We start from the raw sequence: 26,626 nt of genomic DNA, 5'->3' as shown, positions 1-26,626 counted from the left end.
TGTAAAAGAAAGCATTGTTAAAGTATTTGACAGAATGCCTCAACACAGTGTTATTATTGTTGTTTCATCTCTAGTTTTACTTGAATATTTGAAAATTTCCTCAACTGTCTGCAAGCTATGGAAAGAAAATGAAGAAATTAGTTGAGTAAAGAAAATGCCTTCAAATCTGACACTGTATTTTAGTTCTATAGTCCTACTTGAGAGGTTCATGGTGGATCAAGGTTCGAGGTAAGCACCAGAAAAGGATTTGTAAACTCCAACTCCACCAATAAAAAGCTAGGTATATGCCTGTCATCCACACTACATGAAAAGCACAAATACGAGGATTACAGTCTACACTGACATTGGCATAAATGTGAGACTGAAAAATACCTCTAAAATCAACCTAAGCACAGACAGCTCACACTGTAATCCTAAGTGTTCAAGAAGGTGAGATTTGGGGCCGGGAGTTTGGCCTAGTGGTTAAAGTGCTTGCCTAGCATGCGTGAAGACCCGGGTTCGATTCCTTGGTACCACATACATAGAAAAAAGCCGGAAGCGGTGCTGAGGCTCAAGTGGTAGAGCTCTAGCCTTGAGAAAGTCCAAGGACAGTGCTCAGACCCTGAGCTCAAGCCCAGGACCGGCAAAAAAAAAAAAAAAAAAAAAAAAAAAAAAAAAAAGATGAGATCTGAAAGAAATGGGGACCAAGACATGAGGAAGGGTATCAATGTTTGTGAAGTAATACACATACATCAAATTTGTCCTTGCATTACACTTTGGGGATTTTTTTTTTGCCATTACAGACTTTGACACTCTTTTAAACATCTACTGAATTCATAAATCAACTATTAAAGTATCAAATTATGCATGTGAAAGTTTGAAATATGTCTCCATACCAATGAATGCTTCTTCCTGGAGCTCAGTTCAAAAGTGGTTTGATAAAGCATCTCTACGAAATTCTTCAAACAAGGAACATTCACTTCATTTTTAACAGCCTAGAAACAAGGTAATGCAAACAAAAAAGAGAATGGTTACACACATTAAACTCTACAAGGGCTACAAGAACTTTCTATAAGGACTAAAGTTAGTTAATAATTCACTGAGATTAGAGTTAAGTCTTATGTACCAAGTGTTCAGTCAATAAGATAAACCCTATCTTTCCAACAGAAGATCAAGTGAAAAAGAAAGGCAAACAGGCAGAAAGCACAGTTAACAGGTGTGGGGAGAGCAAGCTGTCTGGGCTCAATAGTCTTCAGAAGGTTGGCCTTTTAGACAAACTTCATCAGGATATGACATCTAAGCCAAAATCAATAAATCATATTACATCTGCTTCTGTGTAAGCCTTCTATGTAAAAACCTCTGACTGCACCTCCCACAGCTGGACTCCTGGGTATGAGCATCTGCCACATGGTTTGCTTATCCTCTCCAGAATAGCTCCAATATACCCTTATTTCTTCCTTCTGTCTGAAACACCCTTCCTGAGAATGTAATAAGTCTTTGCCATAATCTGACACTCTATAAATCCCATGTTTGTTTCCTGGTCTCCATACTAGATGTAAGCTCCAGAGCAGAATGTCTTTTCTATCTTGCTGTCTCTCCTGTGCACAGACAAGGCCCTACACATAAAAAGCATTCGATACACATTGTGAAGGAAGAGAGGTCAGCCAGAGAAAGAGGGAGGGAGGTCGTTAGAGAGGCAAAGTGTTCTTGTCAGAGGCTTGCCTGTATAGGCTTAGGGTCATGGGCTGAATTATGTTCTCACAAAAATCAAGTGAACTAAACTGGAAAAAAGGTCATTACAGATGTCATTAGTTAAGCTAGGATTAGAGGGCCTCTAATCCAGCATGACTGATGTTCTTTTGAAAAAAGGAAACATCTGATCTGGGTACTGGTGGTGTATGCCAACAATTCTAGCTACTTAGGAGGCTTAGATGCAGAGAATCACAGTTTGAAGCCAGTCTATGTAAAAAATTTTATTGTGATTCTATTTCCAAAATAATCAGCAAAAAGTTGGACTGTGACTCAAGTAGCTAAGTGCCATCTAGCATTACAAAAAGAAAAAGTGTTGTCTACCTTACAAATGTAACTGTAACCCCTCACACATCATCCTGACAATAAAACTAAAAATAATAATAAAAAAGTGTTGTATATTTGAGGAATAGGATTCAGATACAGGCTGAAAGGAAAGGGCCAAGTGACAACGAATCCAGACACCCTGTGCTGCTTCAAGAAAACAAAGAATGTGAAAGATACAACGAAGAAGCTGGCAGAAAAAAACCCTTGCTCACAGCCCTTATAAGACCAAACTGTGGATCTTGCTTCTAGCCTGTTACTATGAAACAATAGACGTTCTGTCGTTAAGCTACCCATTAGGTGGTAGTAATCAGAGCAGCCCCATCAGACTGATAAAGGGTGACATAAAAGCAAACATGGAATCAGAGAACTGGGCAACACAGTAAGCAATGGACCATCTGCTTCTTTGGATGAATTACCTGAAAAGCTACCACCTAAGATCAGATATCTGCCACAAAGTTTCTGAGTTTCCCAGGAAATTACTATTTCCCACAATATGAAACCAAACAACTTCTAAGGAAAGGGAAGGGCATGCTAATGACAACAGATTAATGACAAGGCTTACTCAGTTAAAAACATGGGTAGGAAGATAAGAACCAGTTCTCACAGCAAACCAGTAATTCATGACTTTTGTCACTATTTTTTATTTTTATTTATTTATTTTGCCCGTCCTGGGCTTTGAATTCAGGACCTGGGCACTGTCCTTGGGTTTTCTCAAGGTTAGAGCTCTACCACTTAAGCCACAACACCATTTCTGGCTTCTTTTTTTATGTATGTGGTACCCAGTAATCAAACCAGGGTCTTCATGCAAGCTAGGCAAGAACTATACCACAAGGCTAAACTCCCATCCCAAGTCACTATTTTTTAATAGTGCCAATGTTTACTCAAGAAAATAATACAGGTTTAAAAAAATACATGTACCAATCACTCTGTCATGTTTTCTTACTGAGAACTGCAGGAAAAGTTAAGAAATTAACTTTCTACTTGTTCACAGCATTAGTATTATAAACTAACTCATAATTTGCTCATAATTGTCATAAGTCAGCAAACTGAACTTTCAAAATGAAAGCCACTTTTCAGTATGAAAATAAGCAGCAGTTTCTGAAATTTTAAGCAGAATAAACTAGATAAAAGAAAAAAATTAACTTCTATTTCTAGTCAGAGTAAAGGAGGTTCTACTTATTTTACCATCTGAATCAAGAAAAAAAATAAAATAAATAAAATGATAAAGGAAAACATACTAACAGCCAACAAAACAAGTGTCCCCTGGAGAATAGGAAAGCACTTTGATAAACTCCCATGCTGGCCTTGTAATAGTGCCTAGAAAGTACTTTCAAGGAAGAAATAGAAGCACGAGGTCCTAAGGCTTTAACAACAGAGGAATGGCATACAAATTAAATATACTTACAGCAGCTACAGGGATAAGGATCTCCACAAATAAACCAGCAAGTGCATGTTTTATATCTTTATCTTTTACTTCTAAGAAATACTGAGCACATTCCTTAAAGGGAAAATGGTATATTTAGATTAACAACGAAAGGAAACAGATTTTGTAATATTACAACAATTTTGTGAATATTCTTTTAATTTACAAAAATAGTCAAAGCACCCACAAGTCAAAAAAAATCTCAGTCTGTGAGAACTTAAAAAGTTAAAATCAGGAATTCATGATGCAATTAATTTATCTACCTTTGGGTGCTTATGAATGGTCATAAGAATATGAACTCCCTTGTTAAGCTGATACTAATTTCTACCCCGTAGAAAGTATATCACCTGCATAAACTGAAATGATGCTTCAAAATCTTCTACAGGATACATTTTCACCCGGAAAAATTTCATTCCCATTATTAAGCTGATTACACTTTGGACCACGTGTGGACTTTGTTCCTTCTGTCGTAGTTCTTTCAATTCAGTCACAAACTTCTTCCTTACAGCCTGAAACCTTTAAAGTACAGGAGAACAAAATTTGATGTGAATTAAAAACTGCAATTTCCCACATGATCTTTAAGGATGAAATCAAAAGGTCTGTTGCCTGTAACACCTCCTTTTTCTGACCTTATTAAAATGATCAAAAAAGAACACAAAGGGATATGTAATTATATAAATTTTTTCCTTGGTTTATTTTTAGGAGTTCTTCATTCCTGTGATACTATCAATCAGAACAATTGCTATTTATTAATAATCAAATAAATGACATGCTCATACAATATGCCGATATTAGGAATTGAAACTTCAGTTTTAAAGTCTCTTTTCTAAGTTTGTGATGATATAGACACCACATTGAAGACTATAAATCTTTCAAAGAAAGAAAGAAGCTAGTTACAGAATGCCAATGATTATCTAAAACTAATATCTCAGGTAAGGATTTTGGTTTAGTGGTAGAGTGTTTACCAAGCATTCATGAAGCCCTGGGTTCAATTCCTTGATACCACATACACTGAAAAAGTTGGAAGTGGTGCTATTGCTCAGTGGTAGAGCACTAGCCTTGAGAAAGCCCAAGGACAGTGCTCAGGCTGATTTGAATCTGGAATCATACTCAGGACCTTTGGGTCTGTACCTGACACGAGGAATCTAACGCCAGGTGGACCAGCTTTCCCAGGTCAGGTACCAGGAATTTGGTCTAGTTTCCCTATTCTCACAGTGTACTCTACTGAAAATATCTCAATTGTGCTACAGCTCTGTGACAGCTGGACTAGCAAAGTTTACCCGACTTCAACAGTTGATTAGGCATTTAGATTATATCTTCAATACCATGATATAGTATTCTCCCCAATCTAACTTGTTCATGTATTACTTAGAACTTCTGGGCTATTTGATATCACAATTCTTTTTTTTTTTTTTTTTTTTTGCCGGTCCTGGGCTTGATCTCAGGGCCTGAGCACTGTCCTTAGACTTTATCAAGGATAGAGCTCTACCACTTGAGCCTCAGCACCACTTCTGGCTTTTTTCCATATGTGGTACCGAGGAATCGAACCCAGGTCTTCATGCATGCCAGGCAAGCACTTTAGCCACTAGGCCAAACTTCCGGCCACAATTCATTTTTAATTAAGAAAATATTCCTCATGTCTACAATTTTATGCCTACATACAGAGTTTGAATTCTAGGCTTCTAACACTTAAAACACAATCCCAGTCATTTCTTGCTTCAGTCTTTTTTTTTTTTTTTTTAAGATATTGCCCTCTTTGCCCAAGCCAGCCTCTGACCACTGTCTTGTCAATCTGTGACAACCCAGTAGTTTGGATTTTAGGCATATACTATCATGCCTATCTTGTCTATAAAATAAATATTTCACTATCTTTTACTCGGGCTGGCTTCACAAACATACCAGGCTTTGTCTATTTCTTAATCTTTTTTTGTAGCATGGGTTATCCCTTGTGTATTAAAGGGTAAAAAAATGAAATAAGTCATTACTTAACGTTAAAATTCTAACTACTGGGCTCGATGTGGCTCAGCGATAGATTACCTAGTAAGCACAAGACACAGAGTTTGAACCCCAATACTGTCCCACCACCTCCAAAGGGATACTAATCATCAGACATTTACAATAATCTTAGAATTTAGAAAGGTTGTTATGGGGGAGGGGCATGGTATATGGCAAATATCCTTTCAAAGGACCTAAGTAAATATGAACCAATCATTTTCTCTTACTTATTTCCCAGTAGCAACAAAAGGAAATCCAAAAAATTCCAAAATTTTTAGAGCAATCACAAGCTGTAAACAGTACTTTGCTTAGTTAGGATCATGGATCAGTACAATTCAGTGAGGGCAACATCTAAACAATATTTCAGCAAAAGAATCTTATCTTTCCTTGGTATCTCTTCTACCTATTTGAAACTTTCATATTTAAGACAAAATAAATAGAAGACATTGTGTTGCAATCTTGAGAATAAAAGGACACAATCAAAAAGGAAGGAAGTTATCAGCTCCTGTAAAGAGCTCTAAATGGATTTTTAAAAAACACTTAGCTGGGCACGGTGGCTAACACCTGTAATCCCAGCTACTCAGGAGGCTGAGATCTGAGGATCAAGGTTCAAATCCAGCCCGGGCACAAAATGACCTGAGACTTTTATCTCCAATTAACTTCTAGAAAATGGGAAGTGGGGCTTGGCTCAAGGGTAGGGTTATAGCCTTGACCTGAAGAGCTCAGGGACAGTGCCCAGGCCGAGTTCAAGCACCAATACCCACAAAAATAAAATAAAAAACACTTATCACAGAAGGGTTAAATAATAAGAAATAAGGAAATTTGTGTGGATTATTTGTGAAATTCTGACTTGCTTAATTCAGACATTCATGAGAACTTTTCAAATAAATTGAAGCAAGTTATGCACAGGAAGAATGGAGAACACAGTATCCTCTATGGAATAGAAATAAAAGCAGACTCTGTGATCACACAGTGACACCAGTGGGGAACCTAACTAACACTGTGGATATCTACTCTTATTAGTTAGTTACGAAGTATTCTTAAATGTACATCAAATACAAAGCAATTTGGTGTAAACTTACTTTGATTGGGCAAGAACCCCTATTACCTCTGCATATAAATCTGCAATTATATGCACATTCCCAGTGTTGGTTCCTGAATATCTGAAATAACAAAGCAAACATCATAATTCAATAAATGTTTCTTTTTTTTTTTTTTTTGCCAGTCCTGGGCTTGAGCTCAGGGCCTCAGCACTGTCCTTGGACTTTCTTAAGGCTAGAGCTCTACCACTTGAGCCTCAGCACCACTTCTGGCTTTTTCTATATATATGATACCAAGGAATCGAACCCGGGTCTTCGTGCATGCTAGGCAAGCACTATAACCAGTAGGCCAAACTCCCGGCCCCTAAATGTTTCTTTTTTAATGCTCTTTTGTAAATGAACTTTAAAATTATACAAATTTTCTTTGAAAATATAGGAACTTTCCTCTGATGTATTTTAATTTTCCATAAAATTTAATCTTCAGGTTCCTAAAAATCCTATCTGAAATGGTAAGAATTATTATTATTATTTTTAATAAAATCCTTCCTAGGGGGCAGGAGCACAGTCTGGTTGTCAAATGCTTGTTTAGCATGCACTAAGCCTTGGGTTAAATTCCCCGGTACCACATACTCAGAAAAAGCTGGAAGTGGCACTCTGGCTTGAGTGGCAGAGCACTAGCCTTGAGCAAAAGTGACCAAGGACAGAGCCCAGGCCCCGAGTTCAAACACCAGGACTGGCCAAAAAAAAAAAAAAAAAATCTATAAGCAAGATAATTGCTTTGAACTCTAAAATGAAATCATCAGTAAATTTGATTTAAACTGTCTCAACCTAGACTGGGGAAAAAACAACCATTCTTAGTTGGCATTTTACTTACCCTTCCTTATGTTTAAAGTGCTTAAAAGCTAAGTTTAGAACTTCGTGAACTAAGGGATCAGGTACAGGATGAACAGGAATCTAGAAGGTAAAGAAAATTATATAAGGAAAACAAACTACATTAGTAGGTCATTGCAAATATTTTCATTTTTGTTAATCAACTGACCCCTAAGATAATAAATAAATACATGAAGATACATGCAAGAAAATGAGGTTTTATATGCACTGCTGGTGGAAGTGTAGAAACAATTTAAGGAATGGGACCAGAGTATGTCACCCCATAATAAGCTATATGGGATACAGGTTGTTCTGAGCCAAAGGCAATCAGAAACAGATGTCTTCATTGTAATGAATTTAAAATTACTTGAGAGTATATGTTTTTCTAAAACTACATAAATTTTCTGATTAGGTTTTGATTTGCCATGAAATTTAATCTATAGTTCTTAAAAAGCCAATTAACAGTGGTAAAAATGTGTGAAGAGGGCCGGGAGTTTAGCCTAGTGGTAGAGTGCTTGCCTAGCATGCACAAGGACCCAGGTTTGATTCCTCGGTACCATATATACCTCTGGCCTTGAGAAAGCCCAAGGACAGCACCCAGGCCCTGAGTTCAAGGCCCAAGAATGGAAAAAAAAAAAAAGTGTGGGAAGATCTTCTCTGAGCCAGGAAGTGGAAACTAATCATCACTGGAGACAGGAAACCAGTATAGAGATACATCTATACAAATAAGCCTTAGTAAATAACCCTTTTATCTTTCATTAGTTTACTCAACATATTTATCATCAATCCATAACCCACTGTCCTAGAAAGTAAAATCTTTTTCTGTCTTACTAATTCCCTACAACTTTGATAAGTGGTATCTTAGATAAATGATATATAATCTTAGGCTAACCATTCTTCATTTCTTTTCCACAAGAACCTACCTAGTTACAGCCTTTTAATCCTTGTAGGTGAGCACATTCCATTATAAAAGTGTAAAGATCAAACTGGGCACAGATGACTAATACGTTTAATCCTAGCTACCCTGGAAGCTGGGATCTGCAGAATTACAGTCACGGCCAGCCTAGGCAGAAAAGTTCACTAGAACCCATCTCCAAAATGACTAGCAAAAAACGGAATTGGAGATGTGGCTCAAATAGTAGAGCACTAGCCTCATAAGTGCAAGACCCTGAGTTTCATAGTACTACCACCTCCACCAATGTGTGCATATGTGTATAAAACAATTATTTCTTATTGCTATGTTAATTTCAGAATACTGACTGGCCAATGAAGCAAATATATGACAATTTTTTAACCCAGTATACTTCACTTTTATAAGTAAACTATAAATTGTCTTTAAAATAAATACTTTTTTCATTATAATGACAACAGTATAAAGACTAGGGACTTTTAACTTGCTATGTAACTTTGAGTAAATTCCTTCTTGCTTTCAAGGGCAGATAATACAGAAAATCTATATATTATTTGCTCCATAAGAATGCAAATTCTAGGCCATTAAAATTAGAGATTTTTCTCACCATTCCCATCTTTCTATGAAGGAGTTCTACCAAAATTCGTACTCCTTGAAAATTACAAGTAGATAAAAGGCTTAGAACGTAAAATGAAAATACTAAAAGCACAACAGACGAAGTCACCTTTGTGTTCTCCCAGCCGTGTTTTCTTGGATTAGGACAACAAAACAGCCCCCAAATTATTGGAATCACTTCTCTTGTTCTGTAAGATTTTAGGCAGCTGGGTCACTACTTCCTAATATCTACAACATAGCCAGTTGTTGGCAAAATTGGGCAAAAACAGGATGTGTTTGATTGGGCAACCTGATGCCCAATTCTTGCTCAATAATCGATGGTGATCCTTAAATGGTACACAAAAATTCAACTAAAATTCAGTATCAAAAGATGATTGGGGGGGAGGGGAGGAAGGGAAATGGGGACCATGACATGTGAAAGGGTATCAATGTGTGGGAATTAAGGCACCATTTACCTGGCAAATATCATGTAATCCTTCTATTAATTACAATAAAAAATATATTTAAAAAAAAAAAAAGATGATTGGAAGCTAGGAGTGGTGGCTCATGCCTTTAATCCTAACTACTTAGGAGGCTAAGATCTGAGATCAAAGCCAGCCCGAGGTACAAAAGCCCATGAGACTCTTGTCTCCAACTTATTACTATAAAACGGGAAGTGGGGGGCTGTGGCTCCAGGGGTAGGGTGGTAGCCTTGAGCTGAAGAGCTCAGGGACAGTGTCAGTCCCAGAGTTCAAGCCCCATGACCCACCAAAAAAAAAAAAAAAAAAAAAGGTTGGTTCAGATCTTCCCAATGCCATAGTGCTTATATTTAAGTACTCGTCTACTCTTTTTTTTTTTTTAAAGAGTATTCATGCATTGTACGGCTCTTGTACTAACACTAAAATTTAGCTTTCACTCCCAAATTATTCTTCTCATTGTTTTTGGAAAAACATTAACAAAGTTAATTTTGTTCTCATGGTCAATAACAGTATTTAATTTCATATTTAAATTAAATAAAAATTTTGAGACCTAACGTGTTAACACTAAACTTTAGCCATATTTGAAATGATACTAGCTATTTCTACTTCATTTCATATCACTAATTTTACTAGCAGGAATAAATTTTTGTTTTTAAAGGAAGAACTGGCAAAAAAATTTTAACTACACTGTAAAATTTTCACCAACTCACTACACCTAAGAACTTTTATCCATACATGAAAATAAAAGACATAATTTATTGATAGCTCAATAAACTGAGCATTATTACATTTAATATAATTTAATTCTCTTGATTTATAAGAAATGATACTATGATCATCCATTTTTATAAAAAGGGAAAAGTTTGTAGATAATGGAGTTACACAGCAAGCAAGAAAGGGAGCTGGGAATTAATATGTTCTCTGGCCATTTCCTAGGGTTCATAATGAATTGTTGGCACAAGATAATTTCTCTGAGCACAAAATGCTCTAACCAAGTCAGGCACGGTGGTACAAACCTAGAATGCCAGCATCAGCATTTGGGCGGCTGAGCTAGGAGGACTCTAATTCAAGAGTCACCTAACTCTAGCAAGACTGTCTCAAAAGTGTTAGGGATGATGCCCTGTAATCCTAGCTACTGAGGAGGCGAAGCTCTGAAACTTGTGGTTCAAAGCCAGATAAGAAATGGAAGTTTCATGAGACTCTAATCTCCAATTAACCAGCAAAAAGCCAGAAATGGAACTGGACATCAAGTGGTAGAAAGTCAGCCCTGAGTAGAAAAAGCTAAAGAACAGAGTGGGGATCCTGATTCAAGCCCTAGTACTAGTACTAGTAGTACCACTACCACAGAGGGGGAGAAGGTAGGAAGCAAAAGGAGACAGAAAGGGAGGGTGAAAAAAGGATGGGGTGACTTCTTAAATATGTGGATTATTTTGTTGTTATTGCTTTTTCTTTTCTGATAACTGGGGATTGGACCCAAGACACTGCACTTGCTAGGCAAGCACTGACAAAGCTACATCCCAGCCCAAATACATGGATGTTACTGAAGACGTAAGTTATCCAAGGAACAGTCATTTACTCCATGAAAAATCAGCATTAAGCTACAGAGAAAATGATTCCTGAACCATTGTGTACCAATACTTCATTAGTCTAGAGACTTATAAAAATAGAAACTGAAAAATATTATAATGTGGGTTATTATGCAAGACAAAAATAAAAGATCTAGTAGATTCAAGATATTACACTTTGACTACTCTCAAGATCTATTAAACTCTATGTAATCTTGACAGAAGAAAATTGGGTTCATTTGTTGTGATATCAGAAAGTTCTATTTTTTTTACTTCATTTCTGTAGTTTTGGAGAAGCTAAAACAGATTTGCCTTTTACTCCTGGAAAGGGCTACCAGGGAATTTTATAGTAAAAGAATATCTACATTTTTTGGTGATCTATTTTTTTCCTTGTTGAGTACATTTGAACCAAGGTATTGAAAGAAATGATGAATGACAATGGAAAGGCATGGCTAGTAGGAATAATATGGTGAAAAAAAGACAGATTCCTACTAGAGCCACCATATTTCTGTCCCACACTTGGGGAGTCCACACAATCCATAAATCAGAAATGATTGTGTGCAATGAACTTGAAAAATGAGCCAACTGAAAAAAGTTGATTGATTCTGAAGCTTTCCTTTTAGCAAGGATTGTGGAAGAAGACAAGGAAAAGTAAAATTGAGAAGGGGGACCGTAACTATGAGGAAGATGGGGAGGCGAAAGAATAGACAGCAGGAGGACAAAGAGAGGCAAAAGAGCTCCGCAGGTTTCCCATGAGTTGAAGCCCTAAAGCCAGTGCAAGAGGCAGTACTTTTTTGATGCGAAGGGACTTACTTCTAGGGGAAAGTCATCTGTAAAGGAGAAAAGACATTGTGGAGTCTGATTGTAGAGCAGCCAAATGTCTGAGTAGGGAGTATGCAATTGGTCAGACTGAAAGAAGAAACCCTATGCAAAGTCATCAACAACACTCTGTAGCATTCAACCAACCAAGTCCATGCATGGTACATTCTGATCCCCAGCTCCTCCCACCCTACTGATTCTAACTTCAGGGTCCTAGCATCCCAAATGAACATATAGCTATGGCTCATTAGCATAAATTCTGAAGGAAATTTGTTCTTTATAGCTACTGAAAAATCTTATAAAAGATATGGATTAAGGGTTATGGATTACCTTTAAGGTGTCTCTCTTTTACATATTTGTAATTATTGTAGAGTTCAGAGTACAAGATAACAATTATTTCACTTCTATTATAAATGTAACTACAAATGATTATAATTCAAAAAACATGTAGAAAATAGACTACCAATTAGTTTTTATATTTACCTTTGCTATTTATCATTATATACCCATTCTATGTAACCAAATGAAAATTACCTATCTAAATGTCATATATGAAATATGACTTCTTTCTTTAGGCTCTCTTTTTTCTAAACCACACATGTTCATGACTAGAAATGTAATGAACATATTTGAATGATATATAACCTTACTGTGAACTTTCAAAATCAATAAAAATATCTCTACACTGGTACTAACGTTGCATTAAAAATTCGAAGATGACATTGACATGAGGCATTTTCATCTTTACTGTCCATTTTATTCAGAAGTAAGTTCAGAGACTGCAACAATGCAGAGCACAGTAGGCATTCTAATGCTCATGAATGTATGCACAGAACCCATCACCTATCTGAAAACTATTTGCACTTGACAACTAAGTCTCACCTTTATTAAATCATCTCATTCCTCAGCTATAACTGCATAATTATTACATGTTGAAATACAGCTGCAGGCTTAGAAAGAAAAAAATGAAGCAGAAGTAAGAGGGGATAGAAGTAGCTAAATGACAGGCTGACTATAGTTAAAGCTAAAAACCCATATTTAATCTGATTTCCATTCAACTGCAACTTGCTAACAAAACTCCATATCTAAGATGTCATATGAAAGAAAAAAAAGAATAGGGAAGATAGACAGGTACAGGCAGGAAAGCCCCAGGCAACTGAAAGAAGTGTAATTAAGTTCAAGGTGTTTAGTTTATGCAAGTCAGAACTAGAGAGGTAAGATACTAAATGAAGAAACCAAAATATGGATTCGGTGTGAACAAAGGATTAAGAAATACAGATTGCAGACCATGCACTTACCTGTTTTAGAACTTCAACTAAAACTAAACAAAAAATGAAATCTACTGCTAAGTCTCGTCTTTCCAGAAGATAATCTCTTTCTCGTTGCTGTTCATCTCTGAAACAAAAATGCCAAATTAGTCTTGCATTACAACTGAGTTTCAGGACTGCTGGCTGGCAGTTCATGCTGCATAACTGTATTCCTGCTTGCTTGCTACAAGTTAAGGAGGGGATGGTTAATAATTGAAATAGTGTACACAACATGTTGTTTCATTTTAGACACTGAATATTCACACATACACTTCTCTACTATATCTATAAGAAATCAAATGTAAAAATTATTATAAAGAAGAAAACTATTTTTAAATTTCTTTTTTTTTTTTTTTTTTTTTGCCAGTCTTGGGCTTGAGCTCAGGGCCTGAGCACTGTCCTTGGACTTACTCAAGGCTAGAACTGCACTTGAGCCTCAGCACCACTTCTGGCTTTTTGCTACGTATGTGGTACCGAGGAATCGAACCCGAGTCTTCGTGCATGCTAGGCAAGCACTCTACCACTAGGCCAAACTCCTGGCCCTATTTTAAATTTCTTTAGAGAAGGTAGCATTGCTCCATCTTAAAATTGAGAATGGAAACGAATGTTCTAACTGTTTTGAGGTGAAAATACAGTACGAACTACAAAGCTAAGTTGAAAAATCACAAATGGCATCTGTGAAAATGGATGATGCTAAATTATGGGCAACTGCCTGAATACTACAGCTGTTCTATGCCATCTATGTCTTCCTAAGGTGGAGAAGACAAGTTCTAAGATTTGAGGCCAAGAGAGTGTCTAGGTATTTTATTCGTACTGTATCATAATTTTTCCCTTTACAAACCATGTGAATAAAATCTTAACTTTCTCTATGACTGTTAAGGCTCCTGTGGCTGAACTGCAGAAGTTCATTTTCACATAGCTACTACTGGGAATAGCATTGCAGGGCTCCATCTAGTTTAAGTGGTACTTCCTGATCTGTGATTCAAGTACGACTCTTCCTTTCCTACTTACTACCACCTTCACAACAAAAGTTAAGTCTTGCTCTTTGCTGACAAACGAAGGAACAACAACCTTCAGCAGTCAACATTATTACTACCTTTGCCAGAGACGTTCAGATATGAGGTAAAAAGTGAGGAAAAAATGCCACTCTTACCCCTTAGACTTTGTGCTAGATCGAGGCCTGTACTCGTAAGATTCATCTTCAGCTCCATTTTGTCGTCTGTACCAGTCAAACAAGGTGCGGAGTAAGGAAGGGAGACAGTGCTCTGCTACTGAGCTCATAGAGCTTATCAACTGAAACAAAAGGTACACCAGAAAGTAAAATCCAGCATCAAACAAAGCATAATAACTCTACTTGATACCATTTGGAAATGAAAAAGCATAGCAACTCAAATGCAATAACTGTGCTTAAAAATTAAAATAAGAGCCAGGTTAGCCACATAATCAAATTAGACAGACAGTTTCAACCATTAATAACTTTATCCAAAATCATTCAGCTTATTTCAATGGCATTCAAATTCTTTTCACCTTTATATGACACTCACATGTGTGAAACCATGCCCATCAGCAACAGCTCTGACCATGCACATGGCTTCTTATGGCAGAACTCTTAGAAAAACCAAGAGTAAATGATACCCACTTCCTGTCTCAACAGCTTCTCTATGCTTATGTGAACAAAAGATACCAAAGTATTGCCATTATCTGCCTGAAGTAGCTACTATTAAAGGGCTGATGACTGTTCTTTATCTTGAAGCTTCCAACAGAAAACTCTCTGTATAAGCATTTCTGTATCTAACCTAACGCACTGCTCATAAAATTAATGTTTCTAAATCATCATTACATTCAAATATGCTCCGTGTATATCTGTTGATTGATTTGAAAAGGTAAAATAGGTTGTACAAATACTTGAGGCTCTGTAAGTTCTATGACCATAGGAAGAGTTAATAAAGATATGTCATTATCTCTAGAAATCAAACATTTTAATTCCCTAACATTTTATATTCTGCATAACTTCCAAATAACTTCATCCAGGAAAATAAGAAAAGAATAAAGTAATTTATTGATTACCTTGACTTACTTTTTGGTTACTTCTATCATCCTTTATAACTATTGTTACCATAATTTATATAGTTTCTAATACAAGCAATTAACTCTATGTAACTGTTTTTAAAAATTGCATTTTACCAAATTAAGAGATATACTCAAAGGAAATCCTTTTTAAAACCTAAAAAAAAGAACAACAAAACATTTGCTACTGAAGTATTTACCAGAACAATTTATCTCACAAGGAAAAACATCTCTAAGACATGATCATCCATAGTTTTTGATAGTTAATATCGGAAAACAAAGAGAATCATGATTCTTCATTGATTAATGAAGTGTACTCAACATGGGAATAATCTAAGATTTGAGAAGCACTATGTAAAGTGATATGATTATAAAAAAGAACTTGTGTGGGCCAGGAGTTTGGCCTAGTGGTTAAAGTGCTTGCCTAGCATGCATGAAGACCCGGGTTCTATTCCTCGGTACCACATACATAGAAAAAAGCCAGAAATGGTGCTGAGGCTCAAGTGGTAGAGCTCTAGCCTTGAGAAAGTCCAAGGACAGGGTTCATGCCCTGAGCTCAAGCCCAGGACTGGCAAAAAAAAAAAAAAAAAAAAAAAAAAAGAACTTGTGGGGCTGGGAGTTTGGCCTAGTGGTAGAGTGCTTGACTAGCATGCACAAAGACCCGGGTTCAATTCCTCGGTATACATACATAGCAAAAAAGCCGGAAGTGGTGCTGAGGGGAGCTCTAGCCTTGAGAAAGTCCAAGGACAGTGCTCAAGCTCTGGGCTCAAGTCCAGGACTGGCAAAAAATAAAAAATAAATAAAATAAAAAGAACTTGTCTGCCTATTTCTGGTTCCTTTTGAGACTGGGGTCTGCTTGCCTTGGTGTGTGTCAGCCTATCATCCAGAGAGCTGCAATAAACATAGGAGTTGTACTGTCCTACATCACGTTGTGGTTCTGATATTGCAGAACTTTAGGGAACATGATAATTAACAGTACATTTCCACCAATTAATGCTAGTCTTTTAATCCAGTGAGTTAGTCTAATCTAAACATGGACTTCTTTTTCCTGTTTTTTTTTTTATTATGTAAGTATATATATTTTTTCCTTTATGTGGTACCAAGGAATTGAATCTAGGGGCCTCATGCATGCTAGGTATGCATTGTACCACTAAGCTACATTCCAGGCCCAGACTTTTTTTTTGGGGGGGGGGGGTGCAGTCCTGGGCTTGGACTCAGGGCCTGAGCACTGTCCTTGGGCTTTTATCAAGGCCAGTGCTCTACCACTTGAGGTACAGCACCATTTCTGGCCTGTGTATGTGGTACTGAGGAATCAAACCCAGGGCTTCAAGCATGGTAAGCAAGCACTTGCTTTACCACTAGGCCATGCTCTTGGCCTGCAGACTTTTTTTTTGGTCAGTCATGGGCTTGAACTCTGAGCCTGGGCTCTGTCCCTGAGCTCTTCAGCTCAAGGCTACCACCCTACCCCTGGGTTGAGCATTGCCCCTAAAGCTCTTCATCTCAAGGCTTACCACCCTACGCTTGGAGCCATAGAACCCTTCCCATTTTCTAGTGTTAATTGGAGATAAGAGTTTCTTACACTTTAGTGCCTAGCTAGCTTTGAACCACAATCCTCAATTTCAGCCTCTTGAGTAGCTAGGAGGCCAGACTTTTTTTTCTTAAGATATATCTTGAGTAATGTGGCCAGGAATACTGGGTGACAACAGAAAGCTAATCCAGGTTATTGATTATTTCAAATAATCAACATATAATAAAATAATTATGATAAAACAGTATTTGAATCAACATATAATAAAAGCAGAAACAAATAATATTATGGAATGGGTCACATGACTTTTTAGAGACTTTCTGAGAGAAATTTCAAAGTTATACTGTTAAAATGATTAATGATGAAAAGTAAAGAGTAATAAAATGCTAAATCAAATTTTGATTTAAGGTGAATTAAAATCAATAAAGTTCATAATTTGTTCTACTACTTGATTAAAAATAAGCAACTATTAGCTGGGCACTGGTGGCTCACACCTGTAATCCTAGCTACTCAGGAGGTTAATATCTGAGAATTGTGGCTCAATGCCAGTCCAGGCAAGAAAGTCCATAAGATTATGACCTCAATTAATCACAGGAAAAAAAAAAAAAAGGCTGGGGGGTGGGGGAGCAAAAGTGGTTGACTCAAGCAGTAGAGTTAACTAGTCTTGAGCAAAAAAGCTCAGGGACAATGCCAGGCCCAGAGTTCAAACCCTAGGACTGGAAAAAGAAAAAAAAAAATCAACTACTAATATCAAAAGAAATTTCTTAATGTGAGACATATTTGGATCAGATCATTAGATTGCACAATTTCCTTCAAGAAAAATGTATCCCATCTCCTCTTCCCCCCGCAAAAAAAAAAAAGACATACCTGGTCAAACTGAAGGTCTTCACCTCTCTGAAGAGATCTGGATAATAACTTCTCCTACAATTAAAAAAAGTATAAATACAAAATATTAGAAATCCTCCATATAATACACCATTTTTACCTAAGAATTTGTTGTGCTTTTGTTCACTTTGTAATTAGGGTTTTTTGTTTGGTTTGGTTTGGTTTTTGTCAGTGGTGGTGCTTGAACTCAGTCTGGGCGCTGTCCTTGAGCGACAGGGCCACTTATGGTTTTCTGGTGGTTAACTGTAGATAAGAGTCTCACAGACTTTCACGCCTGGGCTGGCTTTAACTGCAATCCTCAGATCTCAGCCTTATGAGTAGCTAGGATTACAGGCGTAAGCCACCAGTGCTGGGGGATGGATGTTTTAGAGAAATGTAAACTCCCATCTTGCTGAATCACAGTACTAGGACTCAAACTTACACTCTCCCAGCTATACTCTAATAGGAATAACTGTGTCACAAGATCAAGTTCAACAGTGTTTAGTGTGCTTAGAAGCTAAAAGTTCAACAAAGGTCCTGTTTAGATTGAAGTTCAATCTAAGTTACCAGTATGTTTTTATTATTCAGTTCATTCATTTGCCTACTGTTCAGAGTCTCCCATGATGATATTAGCTGGGCTTATGGCAGCAAGGTGGCTTTGACTTGACAGCTGGCTTTGCCATCATCAGGTAAGCAGTCTTAGGCTAAAATGTGAACTCTCTGAGCTTTTGGTTTTCTCATCTGATAAAACAAACTACCAAGATGCTAGCCTTAGGTATGATGAAAAAAGAGGTGTTCCATTTGTCTCTATGTACTGTAACAGTTCAAAAATAAAGACTAAAATTTACCTAAAAACTAGCTAGACTGGCAGCAGCTTATTTCATCAAAATTCTCACTCATTATTATATGATTTAGATGTAAGTCTGCTGCCAAGTCTATTCTTTTATCATTTCTTTGTTCATCGGTAGCACAATGGGCAAAGCAATCTACACATTTTATGCAGAAACTCTCAACTCTTGACAATTTTTAAAGTCTTGAAAGTAAACTATGAACTCAGCTTATCATGTACAACTGGTTTTGTCTTTTTGTTGTTGTATGGGGTATTAACCCAGAGCTTTGCATGGGTACTAGGCAAGTAAAGTGAAACTCTTGTTCAAAATACCTCAAGTAGAAAAGGGCTAGAGGTATGGCTTTGACAGAGCACCTACTTAACAGAGCACAAGGCTCTGATAGTTCAATCATTAGTACCACCAGAGAAAGACAAATTAGCATTGAGAGATTACAGTATCAATCTAGTTGTAACTGAGGGAGAAGGGAATCTATCTCCTTGTGTAAGTACTGGAGACTGGACTCAGAGCCTCATACTCTCGCTTGACCTTCCCCCCCTCCCCCCCTCCCCCCTCCCCCCTCCCCCCTGGTAAACTGGAGATAACAGTCTCTTGGATTTTTCTTTTCAGGCTGGCTTCGTATGTTATTTACAAACCACACTTTACGTATTAACTTGACTGGATAAAGAGATATGAGGAGACGGGGTAAAGCATTAGTTCTGGGTATGGTGGTATGGGTGTTTCCAAAGGAGAGGACATTAGAATCAATGCACTTATTGAAGTGCATGGACACCATCCAATCCACTAAGGGAAAATTCAATTTACATACTTACCATATTGAAGAGGGATTCAATAGAGTTAAAATTTCCTTCTCTCATTATGACCAAACTTTATCAAAATAAAATCACAAGTGTATTTTTGCCACAGAAATATAAAATTTTCCCTATGTGTCTGAGAATCATGTTTCTAACTAATTTAAATGGGGCCAGGCAAACTTGGTTTCCAGACTGGGGTCTGGGGCTTGTCCAGATCACAGAAGCCCTCACAGGCTTCACACTTAAGCTGTTATCTTACAGAATAAGTCTTCAGTCCCTTCAGCCAAATTGTACACTATTCATGTGTGACATGATGACTATTCTATACAATAATATATGTACCAAATTAATTAGCTCTAAAATTTAAGTAAGACAATGAGTAATATTCTTACAAAGTCCAGCGAACATTGCTCCCAAAAGCATCTGACAACTTTAAAAGTCCATGTAAGAAAACTTTGTATCTAAGATGGAAGTTGGGGTATGGTAGCCAGTTTTCTCCCAACTTATCTGATCTCCAGTTCTCTGTAAATACTGAATTTTTAGATCTTTCATGCCCAGGCTGGTTACAAACTGTAATCCTCAGATCTCAGCCTCCTGAATAGTAAGGATTACAGGTGTGAGCCAATAGGGCCAGGCTATGAATTTGAAAAATTGCTAGCATTTACCATCATTACGAAAGCATGTACTAAATGTACTGCATTAAGCATCAATCACTAAAAAGAACTTTGTTAATGTCTCAGCTTCATTATAGAATGGCTCAGGCTGTCCTACTCATACTCATTGGTTAAGCTGACATACAGCACTCTCCACTAATTTATAAAGTATATTCCCAAGACTCCAAGTGGATACCTAAAAGCAAAGAAAGCACCAAACCCAAATCACTGCTTTCTTTTTAATATCACAATAATAACAAAACAGAACAATTACCACAATATACTATGAAGAAAGTTACATAAAATTTTCAAATAGTTTATTTCTGGAACTTTCTACCTTTATTTTTTTTTTCTTTTGTCAGTCCTAGGCTTTGAACTCAGAGTCTAAGCGCTGTCCTTGGGCTTTCCTCAAGGCTAGAGCTCAACCATTTGAGCCACAGCACCACTTCCAGCTTTTTCTGTGTATGTGGTACTAAGGAATTGAACCCAGGACTTCATGCATGCTAGGCAAACAGTCTACCACTAGGCCACACTCCTGGCCCACCTTTAATATTTTTGCATCATGGTTGACCTACAGTAACTAAAACCATGGAAGAGGGAAAACTGTACTAACTTTCAGGACACAATAATTTTTAAAGCGTTGACGGTCTATGTAACTTACCTCTAAAGATAAAATATATTACTATCTACAGTGACATAGGCTTATATAAAATGATATAGTGGCACTTTTTTCACAGAAACACCAAAATGGAATAAATACAAAAATGGCAATTGAAACTGGGGGAAAAAAGTAAATATATATATTATTTTCATTTATAGAACTAACATAAAACTGCTAGAAAGAATAAGGCTAATTTAAATAGGATGATTTATATAAGCTTTAGTAAAACTATTTCTAATTTTCATATGGATACTATTTTCATTACAATATAAAAATGAATGATTTTAATGTATACAATCCTTCATATTCTAATTTGCTTCTACATTGTGCATACACAGACTACCAATAGCAACAGATAAAAGAAAGCAGGAGAATTTACTAAAAAGATTTTCAAGCACATGAAAATAATGATACAGAAATACAAAAGTAGGCTGGAACATGCATAACCAACATTCTCTCCACTAAGATAATGGTAATATAATTTTTATATTAACAAAATCAAAAAAATCAAAGAGAAAGTGAGTGAGAACATAATTAAGTCACTGGCCACAATGACCACCCTGGCTCACCCCTGTAATCCTAGCTGCTCAGGAGGCTGAGATCTGAGGACCACGGTTTGAAGCTGGCCTAGGCTTCATGCATGCTAGGCAAGCACTCTACTACTAGGCTAACTCCGTCCCCAAGATTATCTTCTTAATAAAAGGCAAGATAGGTTCCAACTAGGAGATACAACAACTGAAAATGAGGAACAACACTGAAGATGGTTAAGAAAATTTTGTATACTAAAGTCCCTCGTTGTCTTCTGCCTCTAGCTTCTGATTATGCTTGCTAGCAGTCAATGCCTAAACTCTTCCACCTCTAGGTAGTACAAGAACCATCTCACAGTACTTTGATTAATTACAGGGGAGAAAAATATAGAGCTGAAGTTGCTGGTCCAGATTAGACACTGAAAACCACAACAGAAATCTGTTCCAGGTAGGTTCCCCAGGCTGACACCTATAATCCTAGCCACTGAGTTAGCTGAGATCTGAGAATCATGGCTTGATACCAGCCTGGACAGGTAAGTCCATGAGGCTCTCATCTTCATTAGCCCCATCCCCACCCCAAAGCTAAAAGAGGAGCTGTGTCTCAAATGAGAGAGCCCAATTTTTTTTTGTTGTTTTTTTCAGGAGCAAAGGAAGTTTATTTTGCCCATGAGCAGCAGGAGGGACAAGCATTTGAGAGTGGACCCTGTGCCTTTGACCAGGGGAAAGCTCCAATTTTGAGCAAAAAGGCCAGGGGATAGCAGACATGCTCAAGCTCCCTCCCTCCCCACTTCTCTCTCTCTCTCTCTCTCTCTCTCTCTCTCTCTCTCTCTCTCTCTCTCTCTCTCTCTCTCTCTCTCATATATATATATATATATATATTACATCATATACACACACACATACACTCACACATGTCTCCCTCTTAAAATACACATATAAAAATAAACATGCCAAGGAGAAGACAAAACTAATGAGACAGTTCTGGCAAACCAATCACACAGGAAAAAGAAATTCTTTTGAACTACATATGTATCTAATATTCTCAAAAAACAAAGGAAAGTGGTGTGTAGTGGCTCATGCCTGCAATCCTAGCTATTCAGGGGGCTGAGATCTGAGTACTCTGGTTCAAAGCCAGCCTGAACACTAAAAAGCTCATGAAACTCATCTTCGATTAACGACAAAACTCAGAAAACTGGAAGTGGTGCTGTGGCTCAAGGGGTAGGGCGGTAGCCTTGAGCTGAAAAGCCCAGGCCCAGAGTTCAAGTCTCATTACCATGGGGGAGGAGGAGAGAAGAACTGCGGATTTTTTAAAATACTGGGGCCTAAGCCAGCTACTTAAGGTCTAGATGATCAAGCTTTTTCTACCTTGTTTTCTAGTCCTTGGCAATCTACAAGATTAATAGGCAAGCAAGGCTTTACCTGGGCCATTGCCCAAGATCGATCAATCTCCTTTTAGGAAGAACCTGAAGTATTGAACTGCATAGTTTCCAAGCTGCAATTTCAATCAATGATGCCCTTCCTCAATCTTTCTTCTAAAATGAAGCTGTGCTCAATATCAAACTCAGCTAATCTTTGGCTTCCTTTAGCCTCCTTAACCTGCTTTTATTATGGTTTCTAATAAGGGAATTAAAAAGCCAGTTTTCTCATTTTAGTGGTAGATTAAGTTCTTTCAGCAAAAGCCACTTACATTTGTGCTTCTAAGTGTTTCTGTAACTCGCTGTCCTGGCAGAACACGAGCTCTCCAATCTCCTTGTACCTGACAAGCTTTGGATGCTGTTGATTTTAAAGTGACTCTGCAAGAATGTCCTTAGAAATCAAAAGAACTCTTTGGATGACTGCTTATCATCTCCAAAGGGTGATAAGCAGAATGAATTTCAAAATAAGTAAAAATCATAATGTTTTATTTCATAAATTAATATGTATCTATGATATATACAAACCCTTAGCCTAATTTTGAGTATGTTCTAAAAACTAAGTGCCAGTGATTATATATAGAGATTCCCTTCTTGAACACTTGTTTGTTAAACATGTCATTGATGTAAAAATCAATGTTTATAAATTCTTTAATAAAAAAATAGTAATGGAGGCCAATAAACATAAAAAAAACTGTCAATACTGGATTAAATGTATCTTAACTATCTAGATGCTATGGATTTCCAATCTACCCAGACCTGGATATAAATGAAGACAAAGCTGACAAAGTTCTGACCTAGAAAAAAAGAACTGCTGTGGTGGACAGAAGTACAAGGGGTAAGTGTCTGTACAATTTGACCAGGACTTGGGGATTTTCCTGCTGTGTACCTCTTCTCTCCAAGAGTGACGACAGGATAGAAACATTGATGTACTTCTGGAACCCACACCACTACCTATCTTTTAGAATCTTAACAGACATCTCTGAAATTATCTGTTAAATGAATAAATAAAATACTGTAACACCAAAGTATTCAAAAAGAACTGAGAAGTCTGATAGAAAAATGACATAATGTCTTATTAGAACAGAGTACACACAACAGCAGTGCCTTTTAAGGCTCAATTCAATTTAAAATACAGATCTCCAGCCTTTCCTTTTCCTAAAAGTATCTACAGCATGGGCAGTGCTTCAGATACAGAGAGGAGACTACCTGGTCCCTGGCATCAAATAGCACATCAGATTATGACAGTCAGGATCTACATGTACATACAGACATGCCCATGTACAATTAACATGTGGTCATATTAGAGACACTATCCACATTATTATGGTATTTAGGTTAGAATAGGACCACTATGAAATGTTTATAAAAATTGAGTAAAGTTGTAATAATAATAATAATACAGATGTAAAAAGTATTTTCAGTTGTGAGAAAAACACACGCGTGCACACATCTGTGCACACACACATGCGCGAGCACGCTCACATGGGCTCGCACGCGCGCGCGCACACACACACACACGCGCGCGCCAAGGTGTATGCGAGAAGTATTTTAAGTATCATGACAAATTAGAGTAAGAGAACCATAAGACATTATGCAAACTAAAACAAGGCTAAAACCTGGAAATACCTATCAAGAACTTGAACTTACTCTTATGATAATGAGTAAGAGCTCTGAAGAGAGAGGTGACAATATCTGAGTTGTATATAAAGTAAAGCCCAGTGAATAAACGGAAATGAGAGGTTGATGGCCACTCTGTCACACCCCGTGTGGCAGTACCTGAGGTCAAACACTAATGAGAAGCAAAAAGGAGAAAGGTTTTTAAAAATAATAACTGTCATCTTATAAGCTCAATCAAATTAGGTAATCACATCCATATTTTCTCTTAAAGCTTTCAAATTTTGACATTTTAAAATTAAAATTTCTTTAAGAATATATAATATTTGAAAACTGATTAAGACCAAACCACAGTGTTTTCAAAATGTGTTGGGCACCAACTGAAAATCCTTGAAGCTGTGCGGGATCCTAGGTGTTGGTACATTTTATACATTTCTACTTTTCTGTATTTTCCAATATTATAACATATTTTAATATTTATTTGTAAAACTTTTCCTTTCTTAGGTGTATATTATTTAAGTAGGCTACTAAAGCAATGTATCAAATACTTAGAGATCATTAAAAAAGGAAATCAAAGTTTAGTGGACTAAGTGCATTTTTGACTAAAACTTATCATTTGGTCATCTCTTTTTTGTTTTATATCTTTTCTTGATACCAGTATAGGGACTAAAAGTTAAGGATTCATGCTTGTTCTTCCTTGCTTTGGTATGTATAACTTTTTTGGTATTTTACAACTTCAGCCACACCTCCACTTTTGGCTTTTGCTGGTTGACTAGAGGTAAGTGTCAAGGATTTGCCTACCCACGCCGGCTTTCGACCACAATCCTCAGATCTCAGACTCCTTGTTAGCTAGGATTATAGGCGTGAACCACTGGCATTCAACATTACGATTATTATTTCTAAAACAGAACTTTAATATTGTGCACATACTATAAATATATAAAAATCAATAATGAAATTTATAATGCAATATATAATGATGTGCATGGTCTTGAAATATACACTTAATCAATATTTTAGCTCTCTATCTTAAATATTTCACAGATTCTTTCCTCAGTATAATACCTGAATGATTAGGAAGAGGCTCATCTTTGCAAACAGTAATTTTAAGTCTTGTTTCACTAAGAAAATTAAGAGCATGTAACAATTGTCCCTTCAACGAGGTTGTCACCTCTCCTCTCTTCTGTTCTATCTTTGTGAGGAAGCACATAGCTCCTGAAAATACTATTATAGTATGTGCCCATTCCACACTTTGGCAATCAAAGCTCTGGACTTCAGACAAGAAACAAGTCTTCTGAGTCTCAAGCTGATTAAACACTTTACTCTAATCCAGCTTCATAAGGAACAAATTAATTTCACCTTCTACATCCTCAACTTCATCAGCATCAATGCCCATCTTATCTCATGCACTGTCATCTACTCCCTTAAAACCCACAGTAACTTATTTATACTGCCACACCTGTGTTTGCAAAGTTACGTGAACAAAGTTACGTCAATAAGCTGACTGTTCTCTAAAACAATCAGAATGCTCTACTTCCAATTCCAATAACTTCTTATTGAATTGTTTCTCTGTAGGCGCTCTACCACTAGGCCATGCTCCTGTCTACCACTTCAGTCTTAACCCATCCCATACCACAGGTTTTCCAGTCACATTATTTCCTTTGAAAATTTTTGTTAATGCAAAAGTAAAAAATAAAAAAATTCAGATTTACAGGTCAGCTTTACTCACCAAGGGTTCAGCCATTACAACTTCAATTTTCTTTTCAGCTTGAATGGCAAACTCTGCAAAGAGGCTCTTGATGACATATTCTCCAGGCTTGACATCAGGGTCAATCGTAATGTTTGACATGATGATATTCTTCTTTCCACAAGTGGAATGAAAGTTAGAAGAAGCACAGTATTTGTTTACTTTGCTCACTGGTGCTGAAGCTAAAAGGGAAAGAAACAAAAGAACTCTATATTAACAGTCAAGCTCGATGAGACCTACACCTTTACCTTATATACAGCCTGCCCTAAACTCCACCTACACCACTGATTTCAATTTCCCATCTCTTCTATTTTTCCCTTACCTACTTCATTTTTCTCTGTTACGCTTGCCACCTAACAAACTGCCAAGTATATCTACAATGGCATTATATACCATGTATATTATATACTGTGTTTTTTCCTATACTCCTACTGTGAGTTACTAATGAGACTACAGATTCTTGTTTGTCCTTTTGTTCACAGATGAATCCAACTAACTAGAACAATGACTGGCACACACTAGATGCACAAGAAATATTTATTGAGTATATGAACTTTAATCGGTGACTGCAGTAAAAAAAAATAAAACAAGGGGCCGGGAGTTTGGCCTAGTGGTTAAAGTGCTTGCCTAGCATGCATGGAGACCTGGGTTCGATTCCTCGGAACCACATACATAGAAAAAAGCCGGAAGTGGTGCTGAGGCTCAAGTGGTAGAGCTCTAGCCTTGAGAAAGAGTCCAAGGACAGTGCTCAGGCCCTGAGCTCAAGCCCAAGACTGGCAAAAAAAATAAAAAAATAAATAAATAAATAAAACAAATAGAAAAGGAATTACTTTGGAAAGCATGCTCACAGA

General features: G+C 37.0%; 1 protein-coding gene across 1 annotated transcript in view; it reads right to left on the bottom strand.

Moving 5' to 3' along the window:
* The window catches only part of Fryl (FRY like transcription coactivator), a 219,448-nt gene that overhangs the window by 96,127 nt on the left and 96,695 nt on the right, over positions 1-26,626 (bottom strand). The window contains exons 4-12 of the mRNA XM_090343158.1: positions 25,758-25,957; positions 17,520-17,573; positions 14,211-14,350; positions 13,049-13,145; positions 7,388-7,467; positions 6,556-6,636; positions 3,826-3,994; positions 3,461-3,553; positions 876-974 (exon numbers count right to left, since the gene is read on the bottom strand). Of these exons, the coding sequence (XP_090199284.1) occupies positions 876-974; positions 3,461-3,553; positions 3,826-3,994; positions 6,556-6,636; positions 7,388-7,467; positions 13,049-13,145; positions 14,211-14,350; positions 17,520-17,573; positions 25,758-25,877 (933 nt within the window). The 5' untranslated portion in view covers positions 25,878-25,957. The remainder of the gene's footprint in view (positions 1-875; positions 975-3,460; positions 3,554-3,825; positions 3,995-6,555; positions 6,637-7,387; positions 7,468-13,048; positions 13,146-14,210; positions 14,351-17,519; positions 17,574-25,757; positions 25,958-26,626) is intronic.

This window comes from Megascapheus bottae, chromosome 13 (genome assembly GCF_031878675.1).
Source record: "Megascapheus bottae isolate mThoBot1 chromosome 13, mThoBot2.hap1, whole genome shotgun sequence".
Taxonomy (NCBI): domain Eukaryota; kingdom Metazoa; phylum Chordata; class Mammalia; order Rodentia; family Geomyidae; genus Megascapheus; species Megascapheus bottae.
Note: the sequence above shows the minus strand (reverse complement) of the source record. Positions and strands in the feature narration are given on the sequence as shown.